Source organism: Anopheles coustani, chromosome 2 (assembly GCF_943734705.1).
Source record: "Anopheles coustani chromosome 2, idAnoCousDA_361_x.2, whole genome shotgun sequence".
NCBI lineage: Eukaryota > Metazoa > Arthropoda > Insecta > Diptera > Culicidae > Anopheles > Anopheles coustani.
The window spans coordinates 70,818,307-70,838,389 of NC_071289.1; the positions used below are offsets into that span (position 1 = coordinate 70,818,307).

The window sequence follows — 20,083 nt, forward strand, 5'->3', positions numbered from 1 at the left end:
TTCATGGAATAGAGAGAATTGTTCGGAAATGTACCATCCAACGGACGTCAAAGTTCCGTACCGTAAATGTACCGTATTTGCATGTGAGTACAGAGTACATTTAAAGAACACTACGCCTTTATTTTGACAATTTGACTTTTTATGACAAATCTTCTTTTTGAAGATGAAACTACCGAATTTCTAAGATTTAAAAAAAAATATTAGCATTATTTGGACTTTCTGGAGTTACACAATTTTGAACAAAATACACGCTAGTTCATGTTTTTTTGTCAATTATTGGCAACCCTTTAGAAGCTCATTAGTGCTGGAAAAAGCTAAAGTTTTCCCAAAATGCTATTTATTTACGCGATTCTGCCAGAAAAATGGTTGTACTGATGGAAATCTTTAAATGAGTACACCCAAATTTAAGAAAGCCCAATTCCCGTCTTCAATTCAACCCTTAGTTATCGAAGCAATCATTATAAACGGTGGTGTTAAAACGGCGATAAAACGTTGTACATTTTTTACAAAGTTGTTATATAACTAAATTTTACGTTGCTAATGCAGCTTCTCCCCAACTTCATATAGAAAATGGCCAGTTCCACGGGGTCCAGTTTTAGATATACAAGATGGCCCAGGAGTGTAACAGGTTGTGCCTATATTTTTATGATTCAACGTTATACTATTTATAATTCTTAGGATGTGCCAATAAAAACCGATCACCAGGTGTTGGTTTGTGATTAAATGAGTAGATTATTGATTAATATCTTAAGGCTTTAAAATTCATCTATTACCTGCTTATAAGAACTTCACATAGGATGTTTCAGATTTTCACATAGGATAACACAGAGTAGATCTGCGATGCATTTGGTGCGTATCGTTGGTGGTCGGTTGGATTCAAAACCTGATTTGAGTGATAGGAAACATCTGGCCACTAACCGTGCGATTTGCTCGGACACCCGCCTAACGGTCAGCTCCATCGTCGGGTACTTCTCCGCTCCACTTTCTCCAACCACGCTCGATCCACACTCTTCTCCTCTTCACTTTCGTCTTGCATGATTGTAACAATTATAAGTGCAACGAACCGAGCGTTAGAAACGAGAAAGTTCTCACGGTGCACCGTAAAACTGCATTTCACGCCTAAAGTAAAACAATCAAGTGATATGAACACGCTAAGTAGCATGTAAATCTGCACCGGTAGCAATTCACTTAACAGCTATACAAATATTGGCCAGCGTGAAGTACGACCAGTTGCACCAGGATTGTTATATCACTTCAAACGTTATGTTTATTTGGCGTAAACGTTAACACCTAGGTGTAAATATATACCGTCATCTACGTGCTCGCAGTCCTCCGATCTCCCACGGAGTCCTCGCCTAGCGAAACGTAATGACATTTAACAATTGCTAACTTTGGGGTAATATAATTCACTCAAGGAAATGATAATATTTAAAATAGAGAAAACGAAACCAGTCTTTTAGAGGTAATCCGGTCGGTATTGCTTCAGCAGCTTGCGCCAAAACTGTAACCGTCCGTTACCCGGATTTCGCACCATCTGCGGCACGGTATTGATCTCTAGGCAGTCCAGGTTGAAGTCGTCGGAATCACGTGCTACTTTTTGCACCGGTTCCCATTTCACCGGCACTACGGCAGACGAACCCTGCGATGGGTGGCCGTGTTTGGCAAAGCTGGTCCAGAGGGCGATGAATATGTTGCGGACGCGACATTCGTCACTGTTTGGCGGTATTGTCGGCAGGAAGCTTGCCCTAAACGGGAGTGGGTGGATCGGAACAGGTGTTCGTTAAAGGGTTGTGCTGTGCGACTTTTTTCCTTACTGTCCGATGACACTTACTTGAACATGTACATCAAATCGTCCCCGTGGCACGCTCCACTAACATGCGACAGCAGGAAGAGACGCTTCAGCAGACTCAACCGCCCATCGTACGAGAACCGGTAGTGAAAATGCGTCACGTTCGGTTGATACTTCGCCAACCACTCCGCACCGATGACCGAGTTGGTGATGAACGTGTTGTCCGACATCAGGTCGTTCATCTGGTTGATCGTCCGCCCGTCGACTGGCCGTTCGCCGAAGTAGAACCGCTTGATCTCCTGCCCAACGAGCGTCGGGTCCATGCCCGGAGGGCGGCTCAGCAGCACCGGGACCATCCGCTCCGGCGATCGGCCGAAAGCGTGCCACCGTTTGCCGAGGGTACGTAGGGCCAGAATACCTTCACCACTGTTGCAACCCTCCAGCAGCGGCATTCGGAGGCTATCGTACGTCTTTAGGATTTCCCGTGGATGCTGCGTAATGATGCTGTCATCGGTCTGCTGCTCCTCGATCACCGGTCGGAAGACGAAGATCAGCGCGAGATGCTTCTCCGCTTCGCTGATGGCCTGCCCCTGGTGTCGAGCCAGTTCCTTCACCGGCACCTTCTCGAGCGTTTCTGTGGGGAGGATACATTTTGATTAATGGTTGCCTTTAACCAAACTCGTCCACGCTGTTGGTTTTTTGTTGTTTCAATGGCGTTTTTGGCGGACCATAAAGTGATGAAGCATGTCTTCAAAAGAAGGAGCTGAAACTAGAAGTCGAACAAGTTCGAGGAAGAAAAGAGTAGCATTGAAGTGACACACAACAGATTTTTGTGTATTTGTGTAGTTCATAAACACTTCGTTTTTATGAAGCACCAAAGCATTCAGCATTTGGGATCTTTTTCGTAAAAAGGTTTTAAGGTGACCCGAGCTTATAAAAAATAAAATATAACAAAATAAAGGATAAAAACCAACCCATCGAGAAGGGGGTGGGGGGGGGGGGGGGGGGGGGGAATCATAAAGAACTCAATGCAGCAGGTGACTGTGAAGTCACGTATTCTGAAGTGTCCATGTTAAACACCCTTTTTCCAGATCCCAGCGCAATTTGACAACTGACTGATGCAGTACTTGAAAGTGAATTCTTCTTCTTCTTGGCGTAACGACCTCTTGGTCATGCCTGCCCGTTAAGGGCTTACGAGACTTGTTTCCCTGTTGTAGTACGTGGATATAGTCAGTCCTCTCGTACAGGAGAGGGTCCGGTCTCGGTTGGGATTCGAACCCACGCCGTCGAGGTGGTGAGCCCCGGCGCTCATGGGCCGATTTTCTAACCGGCGCTACCGCTCGGCTGTCGCAGACCCCCCAAAGTGAAAGTTAATTAAATGTACCATATCTGCAGCCAGCTTGCAGATATTTAAAGTACACTCACTAAGTTATTAAATGATAATTTGAAATTTACATACTCTGTTGATACTACTGATTCCTATTAAGGTCCCCCCTCATCGAGATATCTTAAAGTATGTAGATAAATTAAAACTTTTCCTAATCTTTTAATAAGCTACACATATCGCTTCCAAACTGACTGATTCTGATAAGATAAGAAGTTAAGGTAGTCAAGTCAAGCAAACATTACCGAACGCTACCCACGATAACGTTGGATTATATTCCCTGTAGTCCCTATTTATAAAGTGTTTACCGTTCGAGTGCGTTGACTTGTACATAAACTTACCTAAAACACCCTGATCGCTGTCTCCGGTGTAACCGAAGAACCGTGCCAACTTCCGAGCCTTCTCCACCGGTTCAACCTGGAAGAAGGCATCCGAGCAGGCGACTCCACTTTGGCATATCACTCGTTGGAAGTATTTCCTAAAGCCAGCCGGGGGAAGAGAAGGAAACCGTGACTAGGCAGTAGATAACGCCATACCCGCCACATGCTACGTATGCGCGGCATTGGCCGACCTTTTGCAACTTACTGTGAGTTCGGTGAAAGATAGTGCAAATACGCCGACATGCTGCCGGCACTTTCGCCGAACAGTGTCACATTGTCCGGATTGCCACCGAACTGGGCAATGTTTTCGTTTACCCATCTCAACGCCAGTAGCTGCGTGTGAGCACACAAGTTAATTAAAAGAACAAGCAGTGGTATTTGTTGTTGCCCGAAGACATCCGGATGCGTACCTGATCCTTGAGTGCCGCGTTACCCGGGATACCGGCACCAGGGAGACAGAGGAACCCGAGTGGTCCGAGTCGGTAGTTAAACGTGACAACGATTACATCCTGCTGAACAAAGTAGTCCGGATCGTAGAAGAAACTGCTGCCGGAACCGCTTTGGAAGCCACCGCCATGGATAAACACCATCACGGGCAACCGTGGGACACCCTTGGTGGCGTCGGCTTCACCGGGAAGGCGTGGTGTAAATACGTTCAGGTACAGGCACGACTCAGCCCCACTGACATGGTTTGAGAGGAAATCCTTCTGCATGGCGTTGGCCCGTTCGGCGTAACAGTCGACGATCGGTTTCCGGAAGCGTTCCAGCGGTACGGGAGGCCTAAAGCGCAGCTTCCCAACCGGTGGTTCCGCGTACGGAATACCCTTGAAGAAGTGGTACTGAGCCCCATTGGAGAGGGTCGAGGTAACGCCACGCACTTTACCCTGCTTCACGATAACCACGGGGCGCACGGATGGAGGTAGTAATCGAATAAGCCGATGCCGTACGAAGAACCCGATCGTTCCGCACACCATACACAAAATTGTGTACACGAAGTCAAAAAACACACGCGCCCTGGTTAGAACCATCGCGAAGGGTTTACAGGGCAGAAGAAGGAACTTGAAACCGGATAGGACCTCAATGTCGAACAGATCCGTTTCCGCGTCGATGTAGAACTAATCGCAGGAATTGCAGTACCACGCTCCAGACTTAAACTCATCGACAGCATTCGCCGAGTGCCCCCCCGCCGATCCGTTCGTCGTGTGCCTTCAAGTGGGGACATTCCGCGATATATCCGTCTCTCTCTTGCGCCAACAGCTACATATAACCCAGGAACCATTATCTTATCGGTACCCACGGCAAGCAGCCTCGATGGGGAAGCATCCGTACTCGCTGTAGCCGCCCGGCGTTGGCAAGGAAATAGCGGGGGGAGAGTGGCGGCATAGCAGGAAGGGCGAACCTAAGCGATTAGCGGGAGCACTTGTTTTGCGCGACCGGTTCGATGACGCCGGCTGATCAAGCGGTTGGAGCTCGGTGGGGGGTTTTTTTTTTTTGCTTTCCGGTGCCTTCCCAACACACGCTACGGCAGGTCCAGAGTACGCAGAGTTCGTGTTCGTGGATGATTCAAAGTAATTGCGTCGCGTTAGAAGGTGGGAAACGAGTGGAGTAGAAGGGGTTTGCATGAGAGGTAGATAAAATTAAATACACCTCACCAAGCGTGGTACAGCAGCATGTGACGGGGCATGGTCCAACCTGACGCAACAGTGTCGTCAGAAGGCTTCTTTGAGGTTGGATAAAACGATGTAATTACAGCCGGTTCCTCAGAATAAAAATCCAATGAAATAGGATCTGTCCAGTTGGAGTTTTCAGATAGTTCTCGGCAGCATTTCGATTTCACTAATAAAGTTATGTTTATATTTGAAAAATACTGTAAATTGTAGTAATTCCTTAAACCTAGCTGGACAATTTCCGGGAACTATAACCATAGGCGTGGAAAAGATCCCGCCAGAAGGCACACCTTCGCCCGAACGGATCCGATGTCATCCTTAGCGTCCGATCAATCTGAAGGCAATCCAAACGGAACCGCTCACGCTGCCCAACAGCTACTGGCTCCCAAGTGGGTAATTCCACGTCCCTGGCGGCCGGCGTGGGATTCCCGTGGCGCGCAAAATTTGTCCACAGCTTAACGATCCACTGGCGAACCCGGTTTTCATCTGCGTCTTCAGGTAGAGCGCCACAGTTTAGCGCCGAGTGGAACATGTAGAACACATCGTCACCGTGGCAGACGCCCGGCAGGTGAGACATGTTGAGCAACTGCTTGGTATTCCCGTACCGTCCGTCGAAGCTGAAGTAGTAGCAGTAATGGGGCACCTGCGGTTGATACCGGGACATCAGTTCCGCCGCGGTTACCGTCGCCATGAGGTACTCGTTGTCCGAGAGCAGATCCATCAGCTCTGGAAGCGTCTGCGAGCTTATAGGACGTTGGTCGAAGTAAAACTTCTTCACCTTCTCCCCGATGCCGATGATCGTGTCCGTCTGGAGGCGAATGCTGGCCGGCACCAACCGTTCCGGGTGGCGGTTGTACTGGGTGAGGTTTTTCTTCGCCTCCACTAGTGCCACCATTCCTTCACCACTGTTGCATCCGGTTATGATAGGGATTGGTGGTTCGAGTATGCTCGATCGAAGCGCGTCGAGCGGATGCTCGGTTACGATCGCTTCCGGGTAACTGCCTTCGACAACTGGACGGAAAGGGAACTTTAATTCCTGGAGCTGTTCACTCGCGTCTAGCGTTTCCATCTGGTATCGTATCAGTTGCGCAGCGGGTGCTTTCCGAAGAACATCTGAGGGAAGAAGCAGTAGGGGGTAAAGTAAACCCACCGTAAAAACTCGTATTTTACTCACCAAAAGCCTCACTGTCGGATGATCCACGGTAACCCAAACAGTTGGCCAGCTTTCTGGCCTTGCCACTCGGGTTTACCTGCAAAACAAAGTCTGAACAGGCAACTCCGCTTTGGCAGATGATGCGATGGAAATATTTCCTACAAGAAGTAACACATTTGTATAAAACCCACAATCTCTGTCGATAGATGTAGACGGCGAGACACGTCTTACCTGGACACTGGAGAGAGATAGTGAAGATAGGCCGCCTTCGCACCGGCACTCTCTCCAAAAAGTGTCACATTGTTGGGGTCACCACCGAAGGCGGAAATATTCTGCCGGATCCACCGCATTACCAACAGCTGGTCCTTCAGGCCAGCATTCCCCTCGACGCCGGCTTCGGGGAAGCTAAGGAACCCTAACGGCCCGAGCCGGTAGTTGAACGTTACCACCACTACCCGGTGCTGCAGGAAGTGTACCGGATCGTACAGAAACGAATCTCCACTACCGCACATGAATCCTCCACCGTGTATGTACACCATGACCGGCATCTGGGCCGTCATGCTCCCATCCCGTGGTAGTTCCGGTGTGTAGACGTTCAGGAAGAGCCCATCTTCGGAGCCTACTAGCACCTTGAGTATCTGATCGTACTGCAAACATTTGCTGCCCTCCACAAAACAATCCACTACGGGACGTTGGAACGACTCCAGGGGAACCGGACTCTGCGTGGATACGAAGAAGGGAAAGACGTCATTAAGCCAATGCCAGACTGAACCTAACCCATCACTAACATCGCGTCGATCGACGATCGAGCGTTGGTGTGCGTGTACGTGGTTCCAGCTTACCTTAAACCGGAGCTCACCGACCGGAGGCACGGCATAGGGAATGCCCTTGAAATAATGGTAATGAACACCCCGCGGACCCCGCGCCCTAACGCCGCGCACCTTGCCCGGTGCGATCGTAACGGTACTGGTGGTCCGTGGTGGCACCAACCGGTACCAAACTCTTTCGCACCAGACGTACCAGAGACCGACGAGCAACCGCAAGACGGCCGCCAGGAAAGGTAGCATTTTGATGACTGAACAGGTTGTCGTGCCGTATGGGCCATCTAACCCGGGCCCCGAGAGAGCCATACGAGCGTTTTCACACAACGCCACCTTGGCTTGGGGCGGCGGTAAATATGTGTCTGTTTACAAGCACATAGGCCGTGAATTGTTTATGTGTCCCACAAATAGACTTTCCATCGGTAGCGAAAGTGTCATGCCGTTTGTTTTGCTGTGGCGGTTCTTCTTCCACCGGCCGACGTCGCTTTTGAGCCGTTCCGCGGCGAAGCACAGGGGGGTTGTAAACTTCCGGAAAAAATTGCCTGCGGAAAATGGAGGAAAATAGAAAATGTGTGCAATCTGTGGGCGGGTTCAGCTAAAGCCATTTAGCTTGAATGAGTTGCAGTAAAACCATGGAATCGATTAAATTAATTACTTTTTCGTACAGCGTTTCAAACAGACTTATCCGATGTCTGATCCGATGGCAAACAGACTTATTCCTGTTCATGTTTTATTTTTTTAGTCAGTTGTTTTGAAGGGTTTTGAATTTCTTGACGTTATGGTGGACTGATTAAGCTCCTACTTGGATAATTTTACGCAGCAAATTGGTGCAAAACTTCATCTTGGTATGGAAAAGATCGAAACGTTCATCGCATTGCATATCGTTGATTCCCATAGCAATCAGCTCGCTTGAGGAAAATGAAAGGATGCTTGGATAACTAGAGTCATTGCCAATTAAATCAGTAAGCAAAAGTAGTGTTTAAAACGATTTCTGACAAGAACAATTAACCAGATAGAGCCACGCAGGTTCTCGTCAAATGAAAGGTATGTGTGTGGAATTTAAAAAAAGAATGATATGTTTATTATTTTGGTTGCTTGGGTAGCAGGTAGGCCAGTTGGGTCGATTTTTCCCCCAATAAAATCCCCGATTCATCTCAAAGATCTGCATAGAAGAGGGGGATCTGAACTAGCTGAACGGCCGTAGTTAGTGAAACGACTAATGTAACACTTGTTTGTATGCCTTACTGTGATACCACACACAGTTTATTGTGCTGTACTTTTCTGGTAGCATAGTAAAGTGTCGTACAGCATCACTATTCGTTCAGCAACACCTTTCGAATGTTGCCGATGTTATTTCATGTATATTTGTATAGTATAATTTTAACTTAAAAGTACAGCTAGTGATGAAATAATAAAAATTATTTCATTTCTTATTTATTCATTATAGTATGACGGACGTTGCCGTATTGTAATTATTTAATTTCTACTGATGAATTCTCTTCTAACCCTCTTAGATATCTTTTATGGTCGTCATAAAACATACTCTTAACGTTAAAATTCACTCGAAATTATGTTTGATGAATAATATTTGTGCTATTTTGCTAATTGTTAACCAATTTTTCTCTTTTGTTTTTACATCGCCGGTCTATGAAAATACTCATTCGCATAGCACTGATGGTGCCGATATGCAAAGTGTGCGTTTCATTGGTATTCGATACAAGATTGGAAAAAAGTTTTCTCCAACTTCCACCACGCAATAGGTGTTGTACACTTTATAGGTATAGCGGTATGACTCTTTATATTGTACTACCACATTTGATTTTAAAGTACGTTTGTGGAGCCACTCTTTATTGTGCTTCGTGTGTTGGGAAGCACAGAAGCACACGATTCAACACTACAACATATTGAAATTCCTATTGTGTTTGAACAACTCTTTTCATGCATGTTTTATATACTTATATTACCACATTTTTATTTCTTTCTTTACTAATGCTATATTATCGGAAAAAGACTGGTGTAACCGAACCTGTTTAGCTAGTAATGATAAAGTTTTGTGTTGAATTTAATTTGCATTAAGAACATACGTGACACTCTTACGAAAATACGAATATACAATACGAAAGGTCATTCTTTTATCATAATTGTGTATAAATTTCTGTTTAAATACTCATATTCAGAAAGTTTATCTATAAATAAAGATATAGGCATTACTTACTTAATCAAATTTTCTTTAACACGTTAAGCGCTACGTCGGCCCCGTGGGGCCGACAGTGTTCTTCCCCGTAAGCCGGCGTCGGTCTGCTCGGGCCGACAGAGCCCGTTGGGTAGTCCGGCGTTTCTACGAATCGCTGGCAGAACGGGAAGTAATACAATTTGCGCGTAGCGCTTAACGTGTTAATTAAAGTTTAGATAGTGGAACACATTTGACATTCATCAGCTTAACGACTCCATGAAATTTGAATTCTATCTTCTCACAAAAACAGTACCTTAGTAACAATGCAGATCTGAAATTCGGCAAGTTGAATAATATAAATAAAATATAAAAAAGGTGGAAAATCATACCGATGAAATTTTGCCCTATTTTTTAATTAAATCGCACATGACAGTATTCAAAAATAAATAGTTTAGAGCTGTAGCTCTGAAAAACTTGAAAAAACTAACTATGCAGTTTTTAGCATTTAAGAAAATTCCTAAATAGTTTCAACGGAGTGAATTTTTCAATAACTCCCAGTATCCAATTCAATCCAAACCTCCCTTTTTCCTATTATTAATGCCGTAAAAATGAACGGCACAATTGAATCCTCTGTTCGTTTTTATAAACGAAAAGTAACGTAAAACCTTTCATAAATATCGAACCCTTTATCTGGAGATTTATGCACAAGCAATAGCACACCATAAACCACCCGTGAAATGGATGGATCAAGAGATACGAACTTAACGAACAAACGGATCCACTTCTAAGGCACGGGACCGTTGGATGGAATAACGCATGGTACAAAGTGTACGTCCCTCGAGAAAAAAAACAGTGTAGTACAACTGCTTTATTGACACTTATCACGTGATCGAAAACTCGCCCACCCAATATTGTATCGACCTCGGCCACCTCATCTAAACATACAAAACATTCATCAAAGGTGATGTAAGGGATTTACAGAGGGGAAACCGACGAACGCTTACCGTAGGGAGACCACAGATCGTTCCACAGAGTACGTTACCAACGGTGTAGCGGCCACTATCGGCAACAGATAATCGCAAGAGATTTTAACAAAACATTTAAACTGCCTATTAGCGCACCCTCCGCTCCCCTAGCGGAAAGGCGGACGGATGCAAACAGGATATCACAAAAAAGGGGCCAAGGATCGGGTGCGACCCCTTCCCGAGCCGCAAAGGTAGCGCGTCACCGAGGGTTTATGTGCGGTTTGGCTTTTCGGGCGTTGATTGAGGGGTTGCCCGCCGGGACATGCCAGCAACTCTATTTCAGGGTGTTTGGCATGGAGTTAAACGTGCATCGTCTACACACGTCAGCCGTCGCTTGTACTTGCCCAGTTATACAGGTTTACCTACACTTACTAGGTCGCTTTATCTTGGTATCGCATTGGAACCGTTAGGAAATAGTCCGAGTAAGTGCCCTTCTTGCGTTGTTCTTTTGAAAGCCATGGATCTTTTGAAATCCAACATAACCACATACTTATTCTTCTTCTCCTTTGCCACTTTCAAAAAAGTTGCGTACCATACCATTTCAGAACCTGAAGAAACCCAAAGCATGTACTCTTCGCATTGGTATCCTTGTACGCTCCGACAACATCCGAACCTCAGGAGCGTCCTCAGGAGAGATAGCGTAAGGCCACCTGATAAAACGCACCTCTCGGACGTGGCAAGTAGGGCACAATTTTCCGCGTGGCTCCGGCTCGGATCTTTCAACTCGGTACCTATAAACCTGCTTATTATTGGGTCGTAAATTGAACGAGTTGTGGGCAAAAGGCTTTTTAGTATGTTTGGTGTTGTTGAAGATGGTTATAAAAAGGGCCGCTATACAAAAGGTAGAGTCCTTCGGCGATTACCAAACGGTACGCACATGGTTCGAAGTAAGCGTTCTGGTGCGTTTGATGTGCCTCGCCCTTTTCTGGTCCCTCCGTTTCGCCGTACCGCACCGAAGGAACTTCTTCCGGATGTCGGGTGACAGGCACGGTTGAAGTGATTCATGTCGGGCAGCCAGAAGGAACGAGATGTGACGCACCGACACAAACACCCGTCATGAATGTGAGCATAATGTGGAGTGTTTCTGCAGGCTGGCTGCAATGCCCAAGGAGGTTCCTTACAAGAATTGGACCCGTTTGAGAGAGAGGAAAAAAATCCCTTTAACTACCAACAGTTAACGACAACGAGCACCGGTTTGAAGTATTCGCATCCATCAACGAAGAGGCATCATGTTTATGGAATGTCACCGAGCGTGGAAAGTCCTTGTCGACAGTGCGGGCGTCAGTCAATAATGTCTTCAGGAGAGCAACGCGTCGTTGAAACTTTTTCTATGTGTGTTTTTTTTTTGGTTTTGTTTTGATAAGTCACGCATAAAATTCGTAATTGCTCACTCCTAATGACGCGCCATCGCAATGAGGGGGACGTTCTGCGCGAATGCTTCTGAACGACACCGGATGAGGAGCTCGCTTTTCAGTTCCTTTTTTGTTTGCTACTCTTTCCAGTTGTTGGACTACAAAGATGCTAATAGAGAAAAGAGCTAATAGGGAGGGTGAAGCAATTAGGCTTGCAAATCAAGACAAGTTTTTCCACGCTATGTTTCACCGTGGGACATGAAACTATGTGGAGTTGGTTCACATCTTAACATTATTAATAGCTACTAACTGTACCCTTACAGGACTTGCTAAATTAAACGGTTGCCAGCATACAATCTTACTACTTCGATTAGATTCCACTAAGTAAAGGGCTTTGATGTATGAAAACCTACCAAAATTTTGCTACTTCAGCATTTATCGGTTTTTCTCGGTGAATTTTTAACTGACATAAATTAATAAAATAATTTGTAGCTCAAACAACAAGTAAAGAAACATTTTTTATTTATCATTTTCAAAATAAAATACAACTTAAGTATTGAAAAGCTAGAAACTAAAGAAAAATGTCAAATGTCAATAATCAAAAACTGAATAAGTTCTTCAGATAAAACACAAAGTTATTCTCTTCAGGCCACAGATTCAGCATACTGTTTTAATAATTACTTGAAGTACTTATTTAAATGTTTAGGATACTAGTTGTTACATTTCTTTTTTATAAAACATTTACAATTCTTTTACAAGATGATCTCGTTGCCTTCGTAGCAATTCTACGCCTTCAAACTGGATCAAAATACTTTAATTTTCAGATCGCATGTTCAGCTGTCTGGGATTTTTCTCAATCTCCCCTTTAATACATCGATTCCGTTCAAAATGATCCACATAACCCAGTTCAACGTACCGGAAACCGGCTTAAACTTCAATCGTCCTTCGTTGCTGATGAGCAAACGCCACCTTCACCTCCCACCGAGCAGAAATGGGAAACCCACCCACAAGCGGTGACTGACGAAAGACAAATATCGGTTGTAAAAATCGGAATCGGCAAGCATATCGCCCGGGACATTGAAACAGTTTCGAGCTTGGACTGTGAGTGGTTGGAAATCGACATATACTCGGGAATATGTTCGCTCCTGTGTGTTGTGATTGTGGCGCAATTTATGCTCGGTTCAGCCCAACGTAGTGCATTTTGCTATTTGGTTTTTAGCTTTCGACCAAGTGTCGTTCGGTTTGGTAGAACGAAGGGCTCGAAAGGAGTGCAGCGGAAGCAAGGATAGTGGGGCGTTAACGACATGTTTCACCCGTTTGCTGGTGCAAAATAAAATAAGTAAAGAAATAACATTCCACTCCGTTTGCAGCGAAACGACACGCACGACAAAAGGCCTGAAGAACGCCGCAAGACGCATCCTTCCAGCCTGTTGTCGAACAAAAGTGAAATGAAATTGTTCAGTGTGGATGTACTGTTTTTGTTTTTTTTTGTAGTTGCCCCGTTTTCCACCGGTAGACAGCAGTGTTTTATTTTCGTATATGTGTATCGTAAACGAGCAACCTGTTCATCGCCATCCGAACGCCATTATGCCGCCACGGGACACAAACAGGTTCCCCGGAATGGTGTTCCAAGCGCCAGGGCGAGGAGTTGTACCCCTGGGAGGCAAGTAGGAAGGAAAGAAGGAAGGAAGGAAGGATGAGTCCTGCGAGCGGAGGCCACAGGGGCACCGCTCGCGTGTGTTGGTTTGTGCGAGGAAGCTGTGACGTTGTAAGCCGTTACCATCGTCAGTAGGCCACGCCTTTAGTGTCGTTACTATGTCGACATCCCAAAGGAAACAATTTGCGCGCCTGCTCTGCTAGAGCATCATCTCGCTCTCGTTTTTCCTGTCTCACTCAAGTTTTCCACCCTCTACTGTCCCTCTCTCTTTCGCTGTTTCTCTCGCTTTCTCGTTCGGGAAAACTCCCGGCCGGGCGCCATGATTGAACCGCGTGTCTTGCGTGGGGGAAAAATCGTGCGTGGTTGAAAAAGGATGCTTCTCCACCGAGCGCGTCGTCGGCGTCGTCGTCGGAAGTGGCTGAGGTTTTTCCAAGACAGTGCGCGCCGCTGGCTCGCTCATCCCGCCTTGGTGCCACCGGCGGGTGCGAAAGAGTCGAACCCAACGGGACGCACGCCTTACACGTGCAGTTTCCCGCGAACGGGAAAACCCACATCGAGTGGATGATCCTTCCTGTCGGTCGGTCGGTCGGTCGGTCGGTGCGGGCCTTTTTGGAGCGGATATCCACTTTACAAACGCCACCACGGGTCGGTCCAAGGTCCCACGCGAGCCAGATCCGGTGGCGTCCGACATTGAAGAGTGCACCGTGTGCTCGTGAGGCTGCGTGTTTTTATCACTCCCGTCGAAGCGCATCCCGGAATCCAGCGGGAAAACTCCTGACCGCGAACGGTGGCAGTGTACCTGGTACGTGTTTGTGTGCGCTCGTTTTTCGGTGGCGAACTCCCGACGGGCAATTTATCGGAATCCTGTAGCTTGCCCTTTGGGGTTTTTATCCCGGCGGACGGACTTTTCCGGTGTGCTTTTTCTTCTGGCCGGACTTTCGAAGTGAACAAGTGACCATCCAATCTCGACCAATTTTGTCGTCCCTCGAAGATGCCCATAATTGTCCTGTTTGTTCCTGTTCCGTGAGGTGGCTCTGCGTGAATAATTTGCCGTGTGGAAAAAACCCGTACGTACCGTCCACGAGAGCTCCATGCGCATTGGAAAACCCAATTGAAAGGAAGTAGAAAACAACAAGAACCAACGGGCAGGGAAAACAAACAACACGACAGAAACATAAACCAAGTGGGCAATAGTGTTCCGTTCTGGTGGAGCATCGGAATCGAGATAACCTCCGATCGATCGGGATGCTTTTGGCAAAGGTTATTTATTAATTGCCAGTTGTTGCACATACCGCGGTTCCTTCGGTCGGTTATTGGTTTCGTTTGTTTTCGTTTCCTCCTTCCGTTGGGTGGTAAGTGTGGTGTCTCGTTGGCAAATTTGGTGACCCGGCGCGCCTTTCGATAGTGATTGTTGGAAAGTGTAGTTTTTGTAGTGCAAACACTGTCGAACAGGAAGATAACACCAAAGGGAATGATAAAACAAATTGTGGGCGACACATCTCCACCGTTTAAACGGTAGTGTATTTTTGTGCGCAGAAGGTACATATAAACGATGAATAAACTATTCGTAGATGGTACAAAGTGCTAACCAGATTTGACATAGCGTTTGGTGGACAATCGGTGGCAAAAACAGGTGCTGAACTTAATTTAAGAACGATTCATTGAGAAAATAAGGTAGGTGCATCTTGTTATCTTGTGAGACTTAGTTCTTAAAGCCCATTTTATGTTCGTCTTTCTAGTGAAATTTAAATTAAGCACGACTAACCCCACCTTAGCGATTCTTACCATGACAAGCACAATACGTTTAAGTTCTGTTTAATAGTGGATTTATTCGTTGAAACAAAAACGAGTCGAAGGGGGTGGTTAAAGCATTTACAGATTGTTTATTAAACATTATGCTCATAAATCACACTAACCCCAAGCCGACGTAAACGGCATGTAAAATTACAAACCGTGCCCCTTTTCAAACGATTGTAGGCTAATAATTTATTCATTTCCTAAATTGTTTTGTGTACTGGAAGGTTTGTTACATTTGAAAGTAAATGAAAAGTTGCAACAAACGATAAACTGCCATCAAATCAAATAAGAAACAAGTTTAAGATTTAAAAATCAATTCATTTTATGTTTGTCCAAAATCCAGAGATTCAAAACCATACAGAATGGAGATTCAGCTTTAAAATCAGGGCACAAAAATGCGAAATAGCAAGTACTTTCAAGTTTTTTTTAAGAAATCCAGTTTTGATTGCCGCAAAGGGGGGGTCTTTTTAGACCTGAAGTGTTAGGGGTTTTTTAAACATTTAAAATAAATAAATCTATATTTACCCTCTTATACATTTAAATTATAAAAGGTAAATATAACATTTAAAATAAATAAATCTATATTTACCTTTTATAATTTATGGCGATTTTTAGGAAAGTCAAATATTTGGCAAATGTCTATTTATCTATTTTATTTATGCGAAAAAAATAAGAAAACTATTGGTTGTGGATAAAATATAAATGAGGTTTAGAAAAGCGATGTGAACATAGTATGGAGTAACAGATAAATAAATCTTTTTGAATTGTAAAATTCAAAAATAATTACAATGGAGACTAATCGTGTAGGTTGGCGTTTTCTTATGAAATTTCTGTAACATAGTCAGCATATTGGTGGTATGCTTGACTGTTTTTGTTGATCTAACCGATCTAGCAGATTTCCCGTAAATCCAGAAAAAACCGATCTTCAAATACAGTAGAAAAAAGTAGATTTTACTATCGATTCAATGGAATTACTTTACGATCTCTTTGCGTTAGAACCATCAATCTGTCAACCACGATCTGCTCGGTTTGCTCTGTTGGATACTTTGGCCACTTGCTAACCACAATTGCAGCGCGTGTATATGGGTGTGCAGCGCGAAGCAACCCAAGCACACAGACTCGCGTAATCGCTGATAAAAACCCAGCGCCATATATCGGAAGATGGCGCGTTTGTGCTCGAAATTCGATTTACGTCCGGCACCGGAAGCACTCAATTGTGCAGCAAAACATAGTGTGCACCTCCCCGCCGAGCACTTGCTGTTTGTTTGTTTGTTGCGATGTTGAATCTGCCCACAGCTTTTTTTGTTTTGTTTGTCCTTCTGTCACCTCAGTTCCTATCCGGCGACCGCACGAGATACGGCGTGTGCGCGGGTGGCGTCGTGTACTTGTTGACTTAGTTGTTTGTTTTGTGTTGCTTTTTCTTCAAAATATTGTACTGTTTGATAGCAAAGTTCAATGAAGAAAACGATCCCAAAACGACGTGTTATTTAGTTTCTGACTGAGGTCTTACGTGAATTTTTAGTGACAAAAGCAATGTGGCAAAGGATAAGCTTTCATTATTTTTCGTATCAAGGCAAGTTTGCAAAGAGTGGTGTGAAGTTGCTAACCTCAATAACCGTTAGAAATGAGGTGAGTTCATAAGCTGAGGATAAACAATTTCATGCCTCTTATCATTTCATACATCATATCGAAATTGATGATCATGTCAGGCGCAACATCTTTCCATGTCACTCGTCATAAAGTGCATTAGAAGTTAATTAAATTTATCCACCCATTTCGCCACAAGAGATCGCCCACAGCTCGTTCAGCACAATTCAACACATTATTGTATAGCTATGCTTGCTTCATTACTGGATTTATCTCTCACCAACTCCACTGTAACGACCATAAAGCGCTCATCGTCCTTACGGGTCATTATTGTTAGTCGCCCACCGACCCTTCCCCGTCTATTGTAAATCCCAGGGCAAGAGTTGGCTTATCTACCGGTGCTAATCGTTCCACGACCTGTTTCCAATTCATTTGCTCGCGCTCAGCCCACCGGAATGCATACGCACATCCGTACAGCACGTGCAGGTGGTGGTCGTGGTGAGGTAAACAACGTGGACAGGACACATCGGATGTGGACACATACATTTTGCTTTCATGATCATTAAATCGGAACGCCACGGTGGATCGGTTTTGGCCGCGGTCGTCGTCGTCGTCGTTGTCGATCGCCCCTCGGAGGGGCTAACTCTTGAAGGATCCAAAGTGCGCCAATCGAGTGAGTCCCGTGTGTGGGGAGGAGATTCCTTCCTCCGAATCCCCGACAGAGCTCACCCACACGATAGACACTGAAAACGGCATCCCGTCGTCGTGAGGTTGAGTCAAGCGTGGCGCGAGGAGATTTATGCACGTAAATCAAACTTTCCGCTTCCGGTGGTATTTTGAATATTCATGATAGGACGAGAAAGGCGAAGTGGGGGGAAGCCGGTGGCAAAGCTACCACACCATTTTGGCCCGGTGAATAACGGGCTTTGTGAACGTGGCCCGCCTAGCCTAGCTGATGGTAGGCAGAAAATGGCAGATGGAAATATATCATCATAGGACTGGGGAGACCGCGGATGACGCCCAGAACTTTATCTTGGCTCTTCCATCTAGCGTAGCATGGTTTCGGACAATGGTAGTCATGTTCAGCAGCGTTTGTTGAACGGTTACTTGGCCTGGGAGGCCTTTAATATGTTGGATGTAACTTATACCTTTAACTTCCAGTATCTTTGGGTAGTCACCGTGAACATGATGAGTATATCCACTTTATAGCAATTCTATGGTTGAGTCGGTAACAAAATTTGAAAACTACTTGTTGTGAGTTACAACCAAACAAATCGATATTCCCTTGAGTAGTATTTAATACTTAAGCTTAATGACAATTGTACCAAAGAATTACTGTAGAACACACCCATTTATTTCCATCCTCTTGATCAGGGTCAAACGGCAGTACGGCAGCAAGATGTACGAAAGCTCTTGTTCGTACCAGACGGCGCTCGATCTGAAGCGGGGCGCATCGCCACTCGTAACGCACCAGGTAAAGTCGGAGGACTGCCTCGGTCTGACACAGTGCACCGATTGGGGCACGTACCGCTTCCATCAGTCCACCTTCGAGCAGCTGAAGCAGAGCGTCGAGAAGGCGAAGGCAGCCCTGCAGGACAGAACCTCCTTTCTTGGCAGTTCCAGCGCGTTTAGGTAAGTACTAGTTACATAGAACACAGGCGAAGTTTCCCAACTCTGCATGACCAACTATCGCAACTCGTTCGTTTCCTCCACCTTAGCGACATTTACTCCTCGCCCCGGTTGACGGAATCGTTGGAAAATGTTATTTCACATACCAGCGGTACCAGCAACAACCACGGCACAGCGGGCAGTGGCAACGGTGCCAACAACGGCAATGGAACCACCACCGAAAGCAACCCGGCCAACAATGGTGCCTCGAGTAACGCCAGTAACGCCACCAGCTCCATCAACGTAACGGCACCGAACGCTGGCAGCACTGGCAGCAGCCATGGCGGCGTTACGACAGGCAGCACGGGTGTTGGTGCTGGAGCTGGTGGCGGTGGTGGTGGTGGTGGGGGTGGTGGTGGAAGTAGTGCGGGCGGTGGTGGCGGTGGAGGTAGTAGCAGTATCAGTGTGATAAACGCCACCTCGCTCGTATCGCCGTCGAATCTGCTCGGAAACGGGCTGTCGAGCCAGCGCCACCGGAGCGATCTGCTCGGTGCGGCCAACCTGAACCTCGTCTCGTCCACCCAATCGCCCACCACCACCTCCACACCATCGTCAATCCTGTCGCAGAACCTGGAGTCTCCGGTGGACGCGAAATCGCGGCAAGGTGAGTCACTTCAAACAAGTTTCTTTTTAATCCTAGAGAGGGTTTCCTTAGGAGATTTTTTTTTCGCAATGTAGAATATTCCCAAGGGTATTATCATTCCACTTACACTCCCCCAGAAGTACTTGTTGGAGCGGATTGTAACTCCTCCTTAAAATTCTTTCTCCGTAGTGCAGTAAGCACACGAACAGCGAATCAGTTGCGTCGCGATTGTCGTGCCCGAAGCGAAAGGATTCCTTGTACGCTAGACCTTCGCCAGTGCGCATGTTTTCTCTTTCGTATTATCCAACATTGTTATCCGAGGAACTGAGCTCACTTCAAGAAATTCATCGTGAAAGTGAAATTTAGTTAACAGTTTAGTGGTTTTCTATTGTCAAGTCATTTTCGATGTAATGTATGCAATGTTTTAATATCTTCTATCAAATTCCAATAACTCAGCAACACATGGAAACAGAAGGTAATAAGATGGCCGACGTAAAGAAACGTCCCATGAAATTTGATTCATTGGATCAAAGTCTGATTTTGACAGGACTCTTTCGTGTTAAAGGAACTATGTAGTCTAACTATAAAACTTCTTCACTTCATTCCTGGCATTGAAATTGAAAGACTATCATAAAGTTTGTCTGCGTATGTGTGTTTGTTTTCTTTTTCATAAAATAAAAACGAACCCCAATGCACTCAACCTGAGCACGGGGAATAAAAAAGCAGTAGATGTCTTGCGGTCTATTGATTGACCGTGTCAAACCGGGCATCTTTTTCCCTCGCCTAGTAAACGTCTCGGCAAACAACATATTATGTTCCGTGTCACCGATAATCCCGCGGGTTTTTTTTTCCCATCCTCCCCTCCTCCTCAACATTCCCTCTTTCGCGCGCGCTTAGATAAACAAAAGGACAACTCCATCAAAGACAGTGAAAACACATGTAGCTTCACGCCAATTAAACAATTTGATAGGCTACACCCTATCAATTACGCGTGTGGAAAAACTAAAGCCCGATCTAGTGGAGGGGAAAGTATGGAAGGAAATAGGG

At 45.6% G+C, this 20,083-nt stretch overlaps 3 protein-coding genes across 3 annotated transcripts; 1 reads left to right on the plus strand and 2 right to left on the minus strand.

Moving 5' to 3' along the window:
• Positions 1–1,280: 1,280 nt before the first annotated feature.
• On the minus strand, positions 1,281–4,527 carry LOC131264930 (esterase B1-like). The gene is made up of 5 exons (XM_058267192.1): positions 3,964–4,527; positions 3,759–3,886; positions 3,515–3,651; positions 1,832–2,423; positions 1,281–1,745 (listed from the first exon to the last, which is right to left on the minus strand). The coding sequence occupies exons 1-5, from the start codon at positions 4,525–4,527 to the stop codon at positions 1,457–1,459; spliced, it is 1,710 nt and encodes a 569-aa protein (XP_058123175.1). The 3' UTR covers positions 1,281–1,456.
• An 866-nt stretch (positions 4,528–5,393) lies between these two features.
• On the minus strand, positions 5,394–7,440 carry LOC131263475 (carboxylic ester hydrolase-like). Its single transcript, XM_058265677.1, has 4 exons — positions 7,216–7,440; positions 6,605–7,092; positions 6,395–6,531; positions 5,394–6,333 (listed from the first exon to the last, which is right to left on the minus strand). Exons 1-4 carry the CDS (start codon positions 7,438–7,440, stop codon positions 5,447–5,449), a joined length of 1,737 nt encoding a protein of 578 aa, XP_058121660.1. The 3' UTR covers positions 5,394–5,446.
• A 9,382-nt stretch (positions 7,441–16,822) lies between these two features.
• LOC131264931 (DNA-binding protein D-ETS-3-like) lies at positions 16,823–19,131 on the plus strand. The gene is made up of 3 exons (XM_058267193.1): positions 16,823–16,827; positions 18,160–18,417; positions 18,504–19,131. Exons 1-3 carry the CDS (start codon positions 16,823–16,825, stop codon positions 19,129–19,131), a joined length of 891 nt encoding a protein of 296 aa, XP_058123176.1.
• The last annotated feature ends 952 nt before the right edge of the window (positions 19,132–20,083 follow it).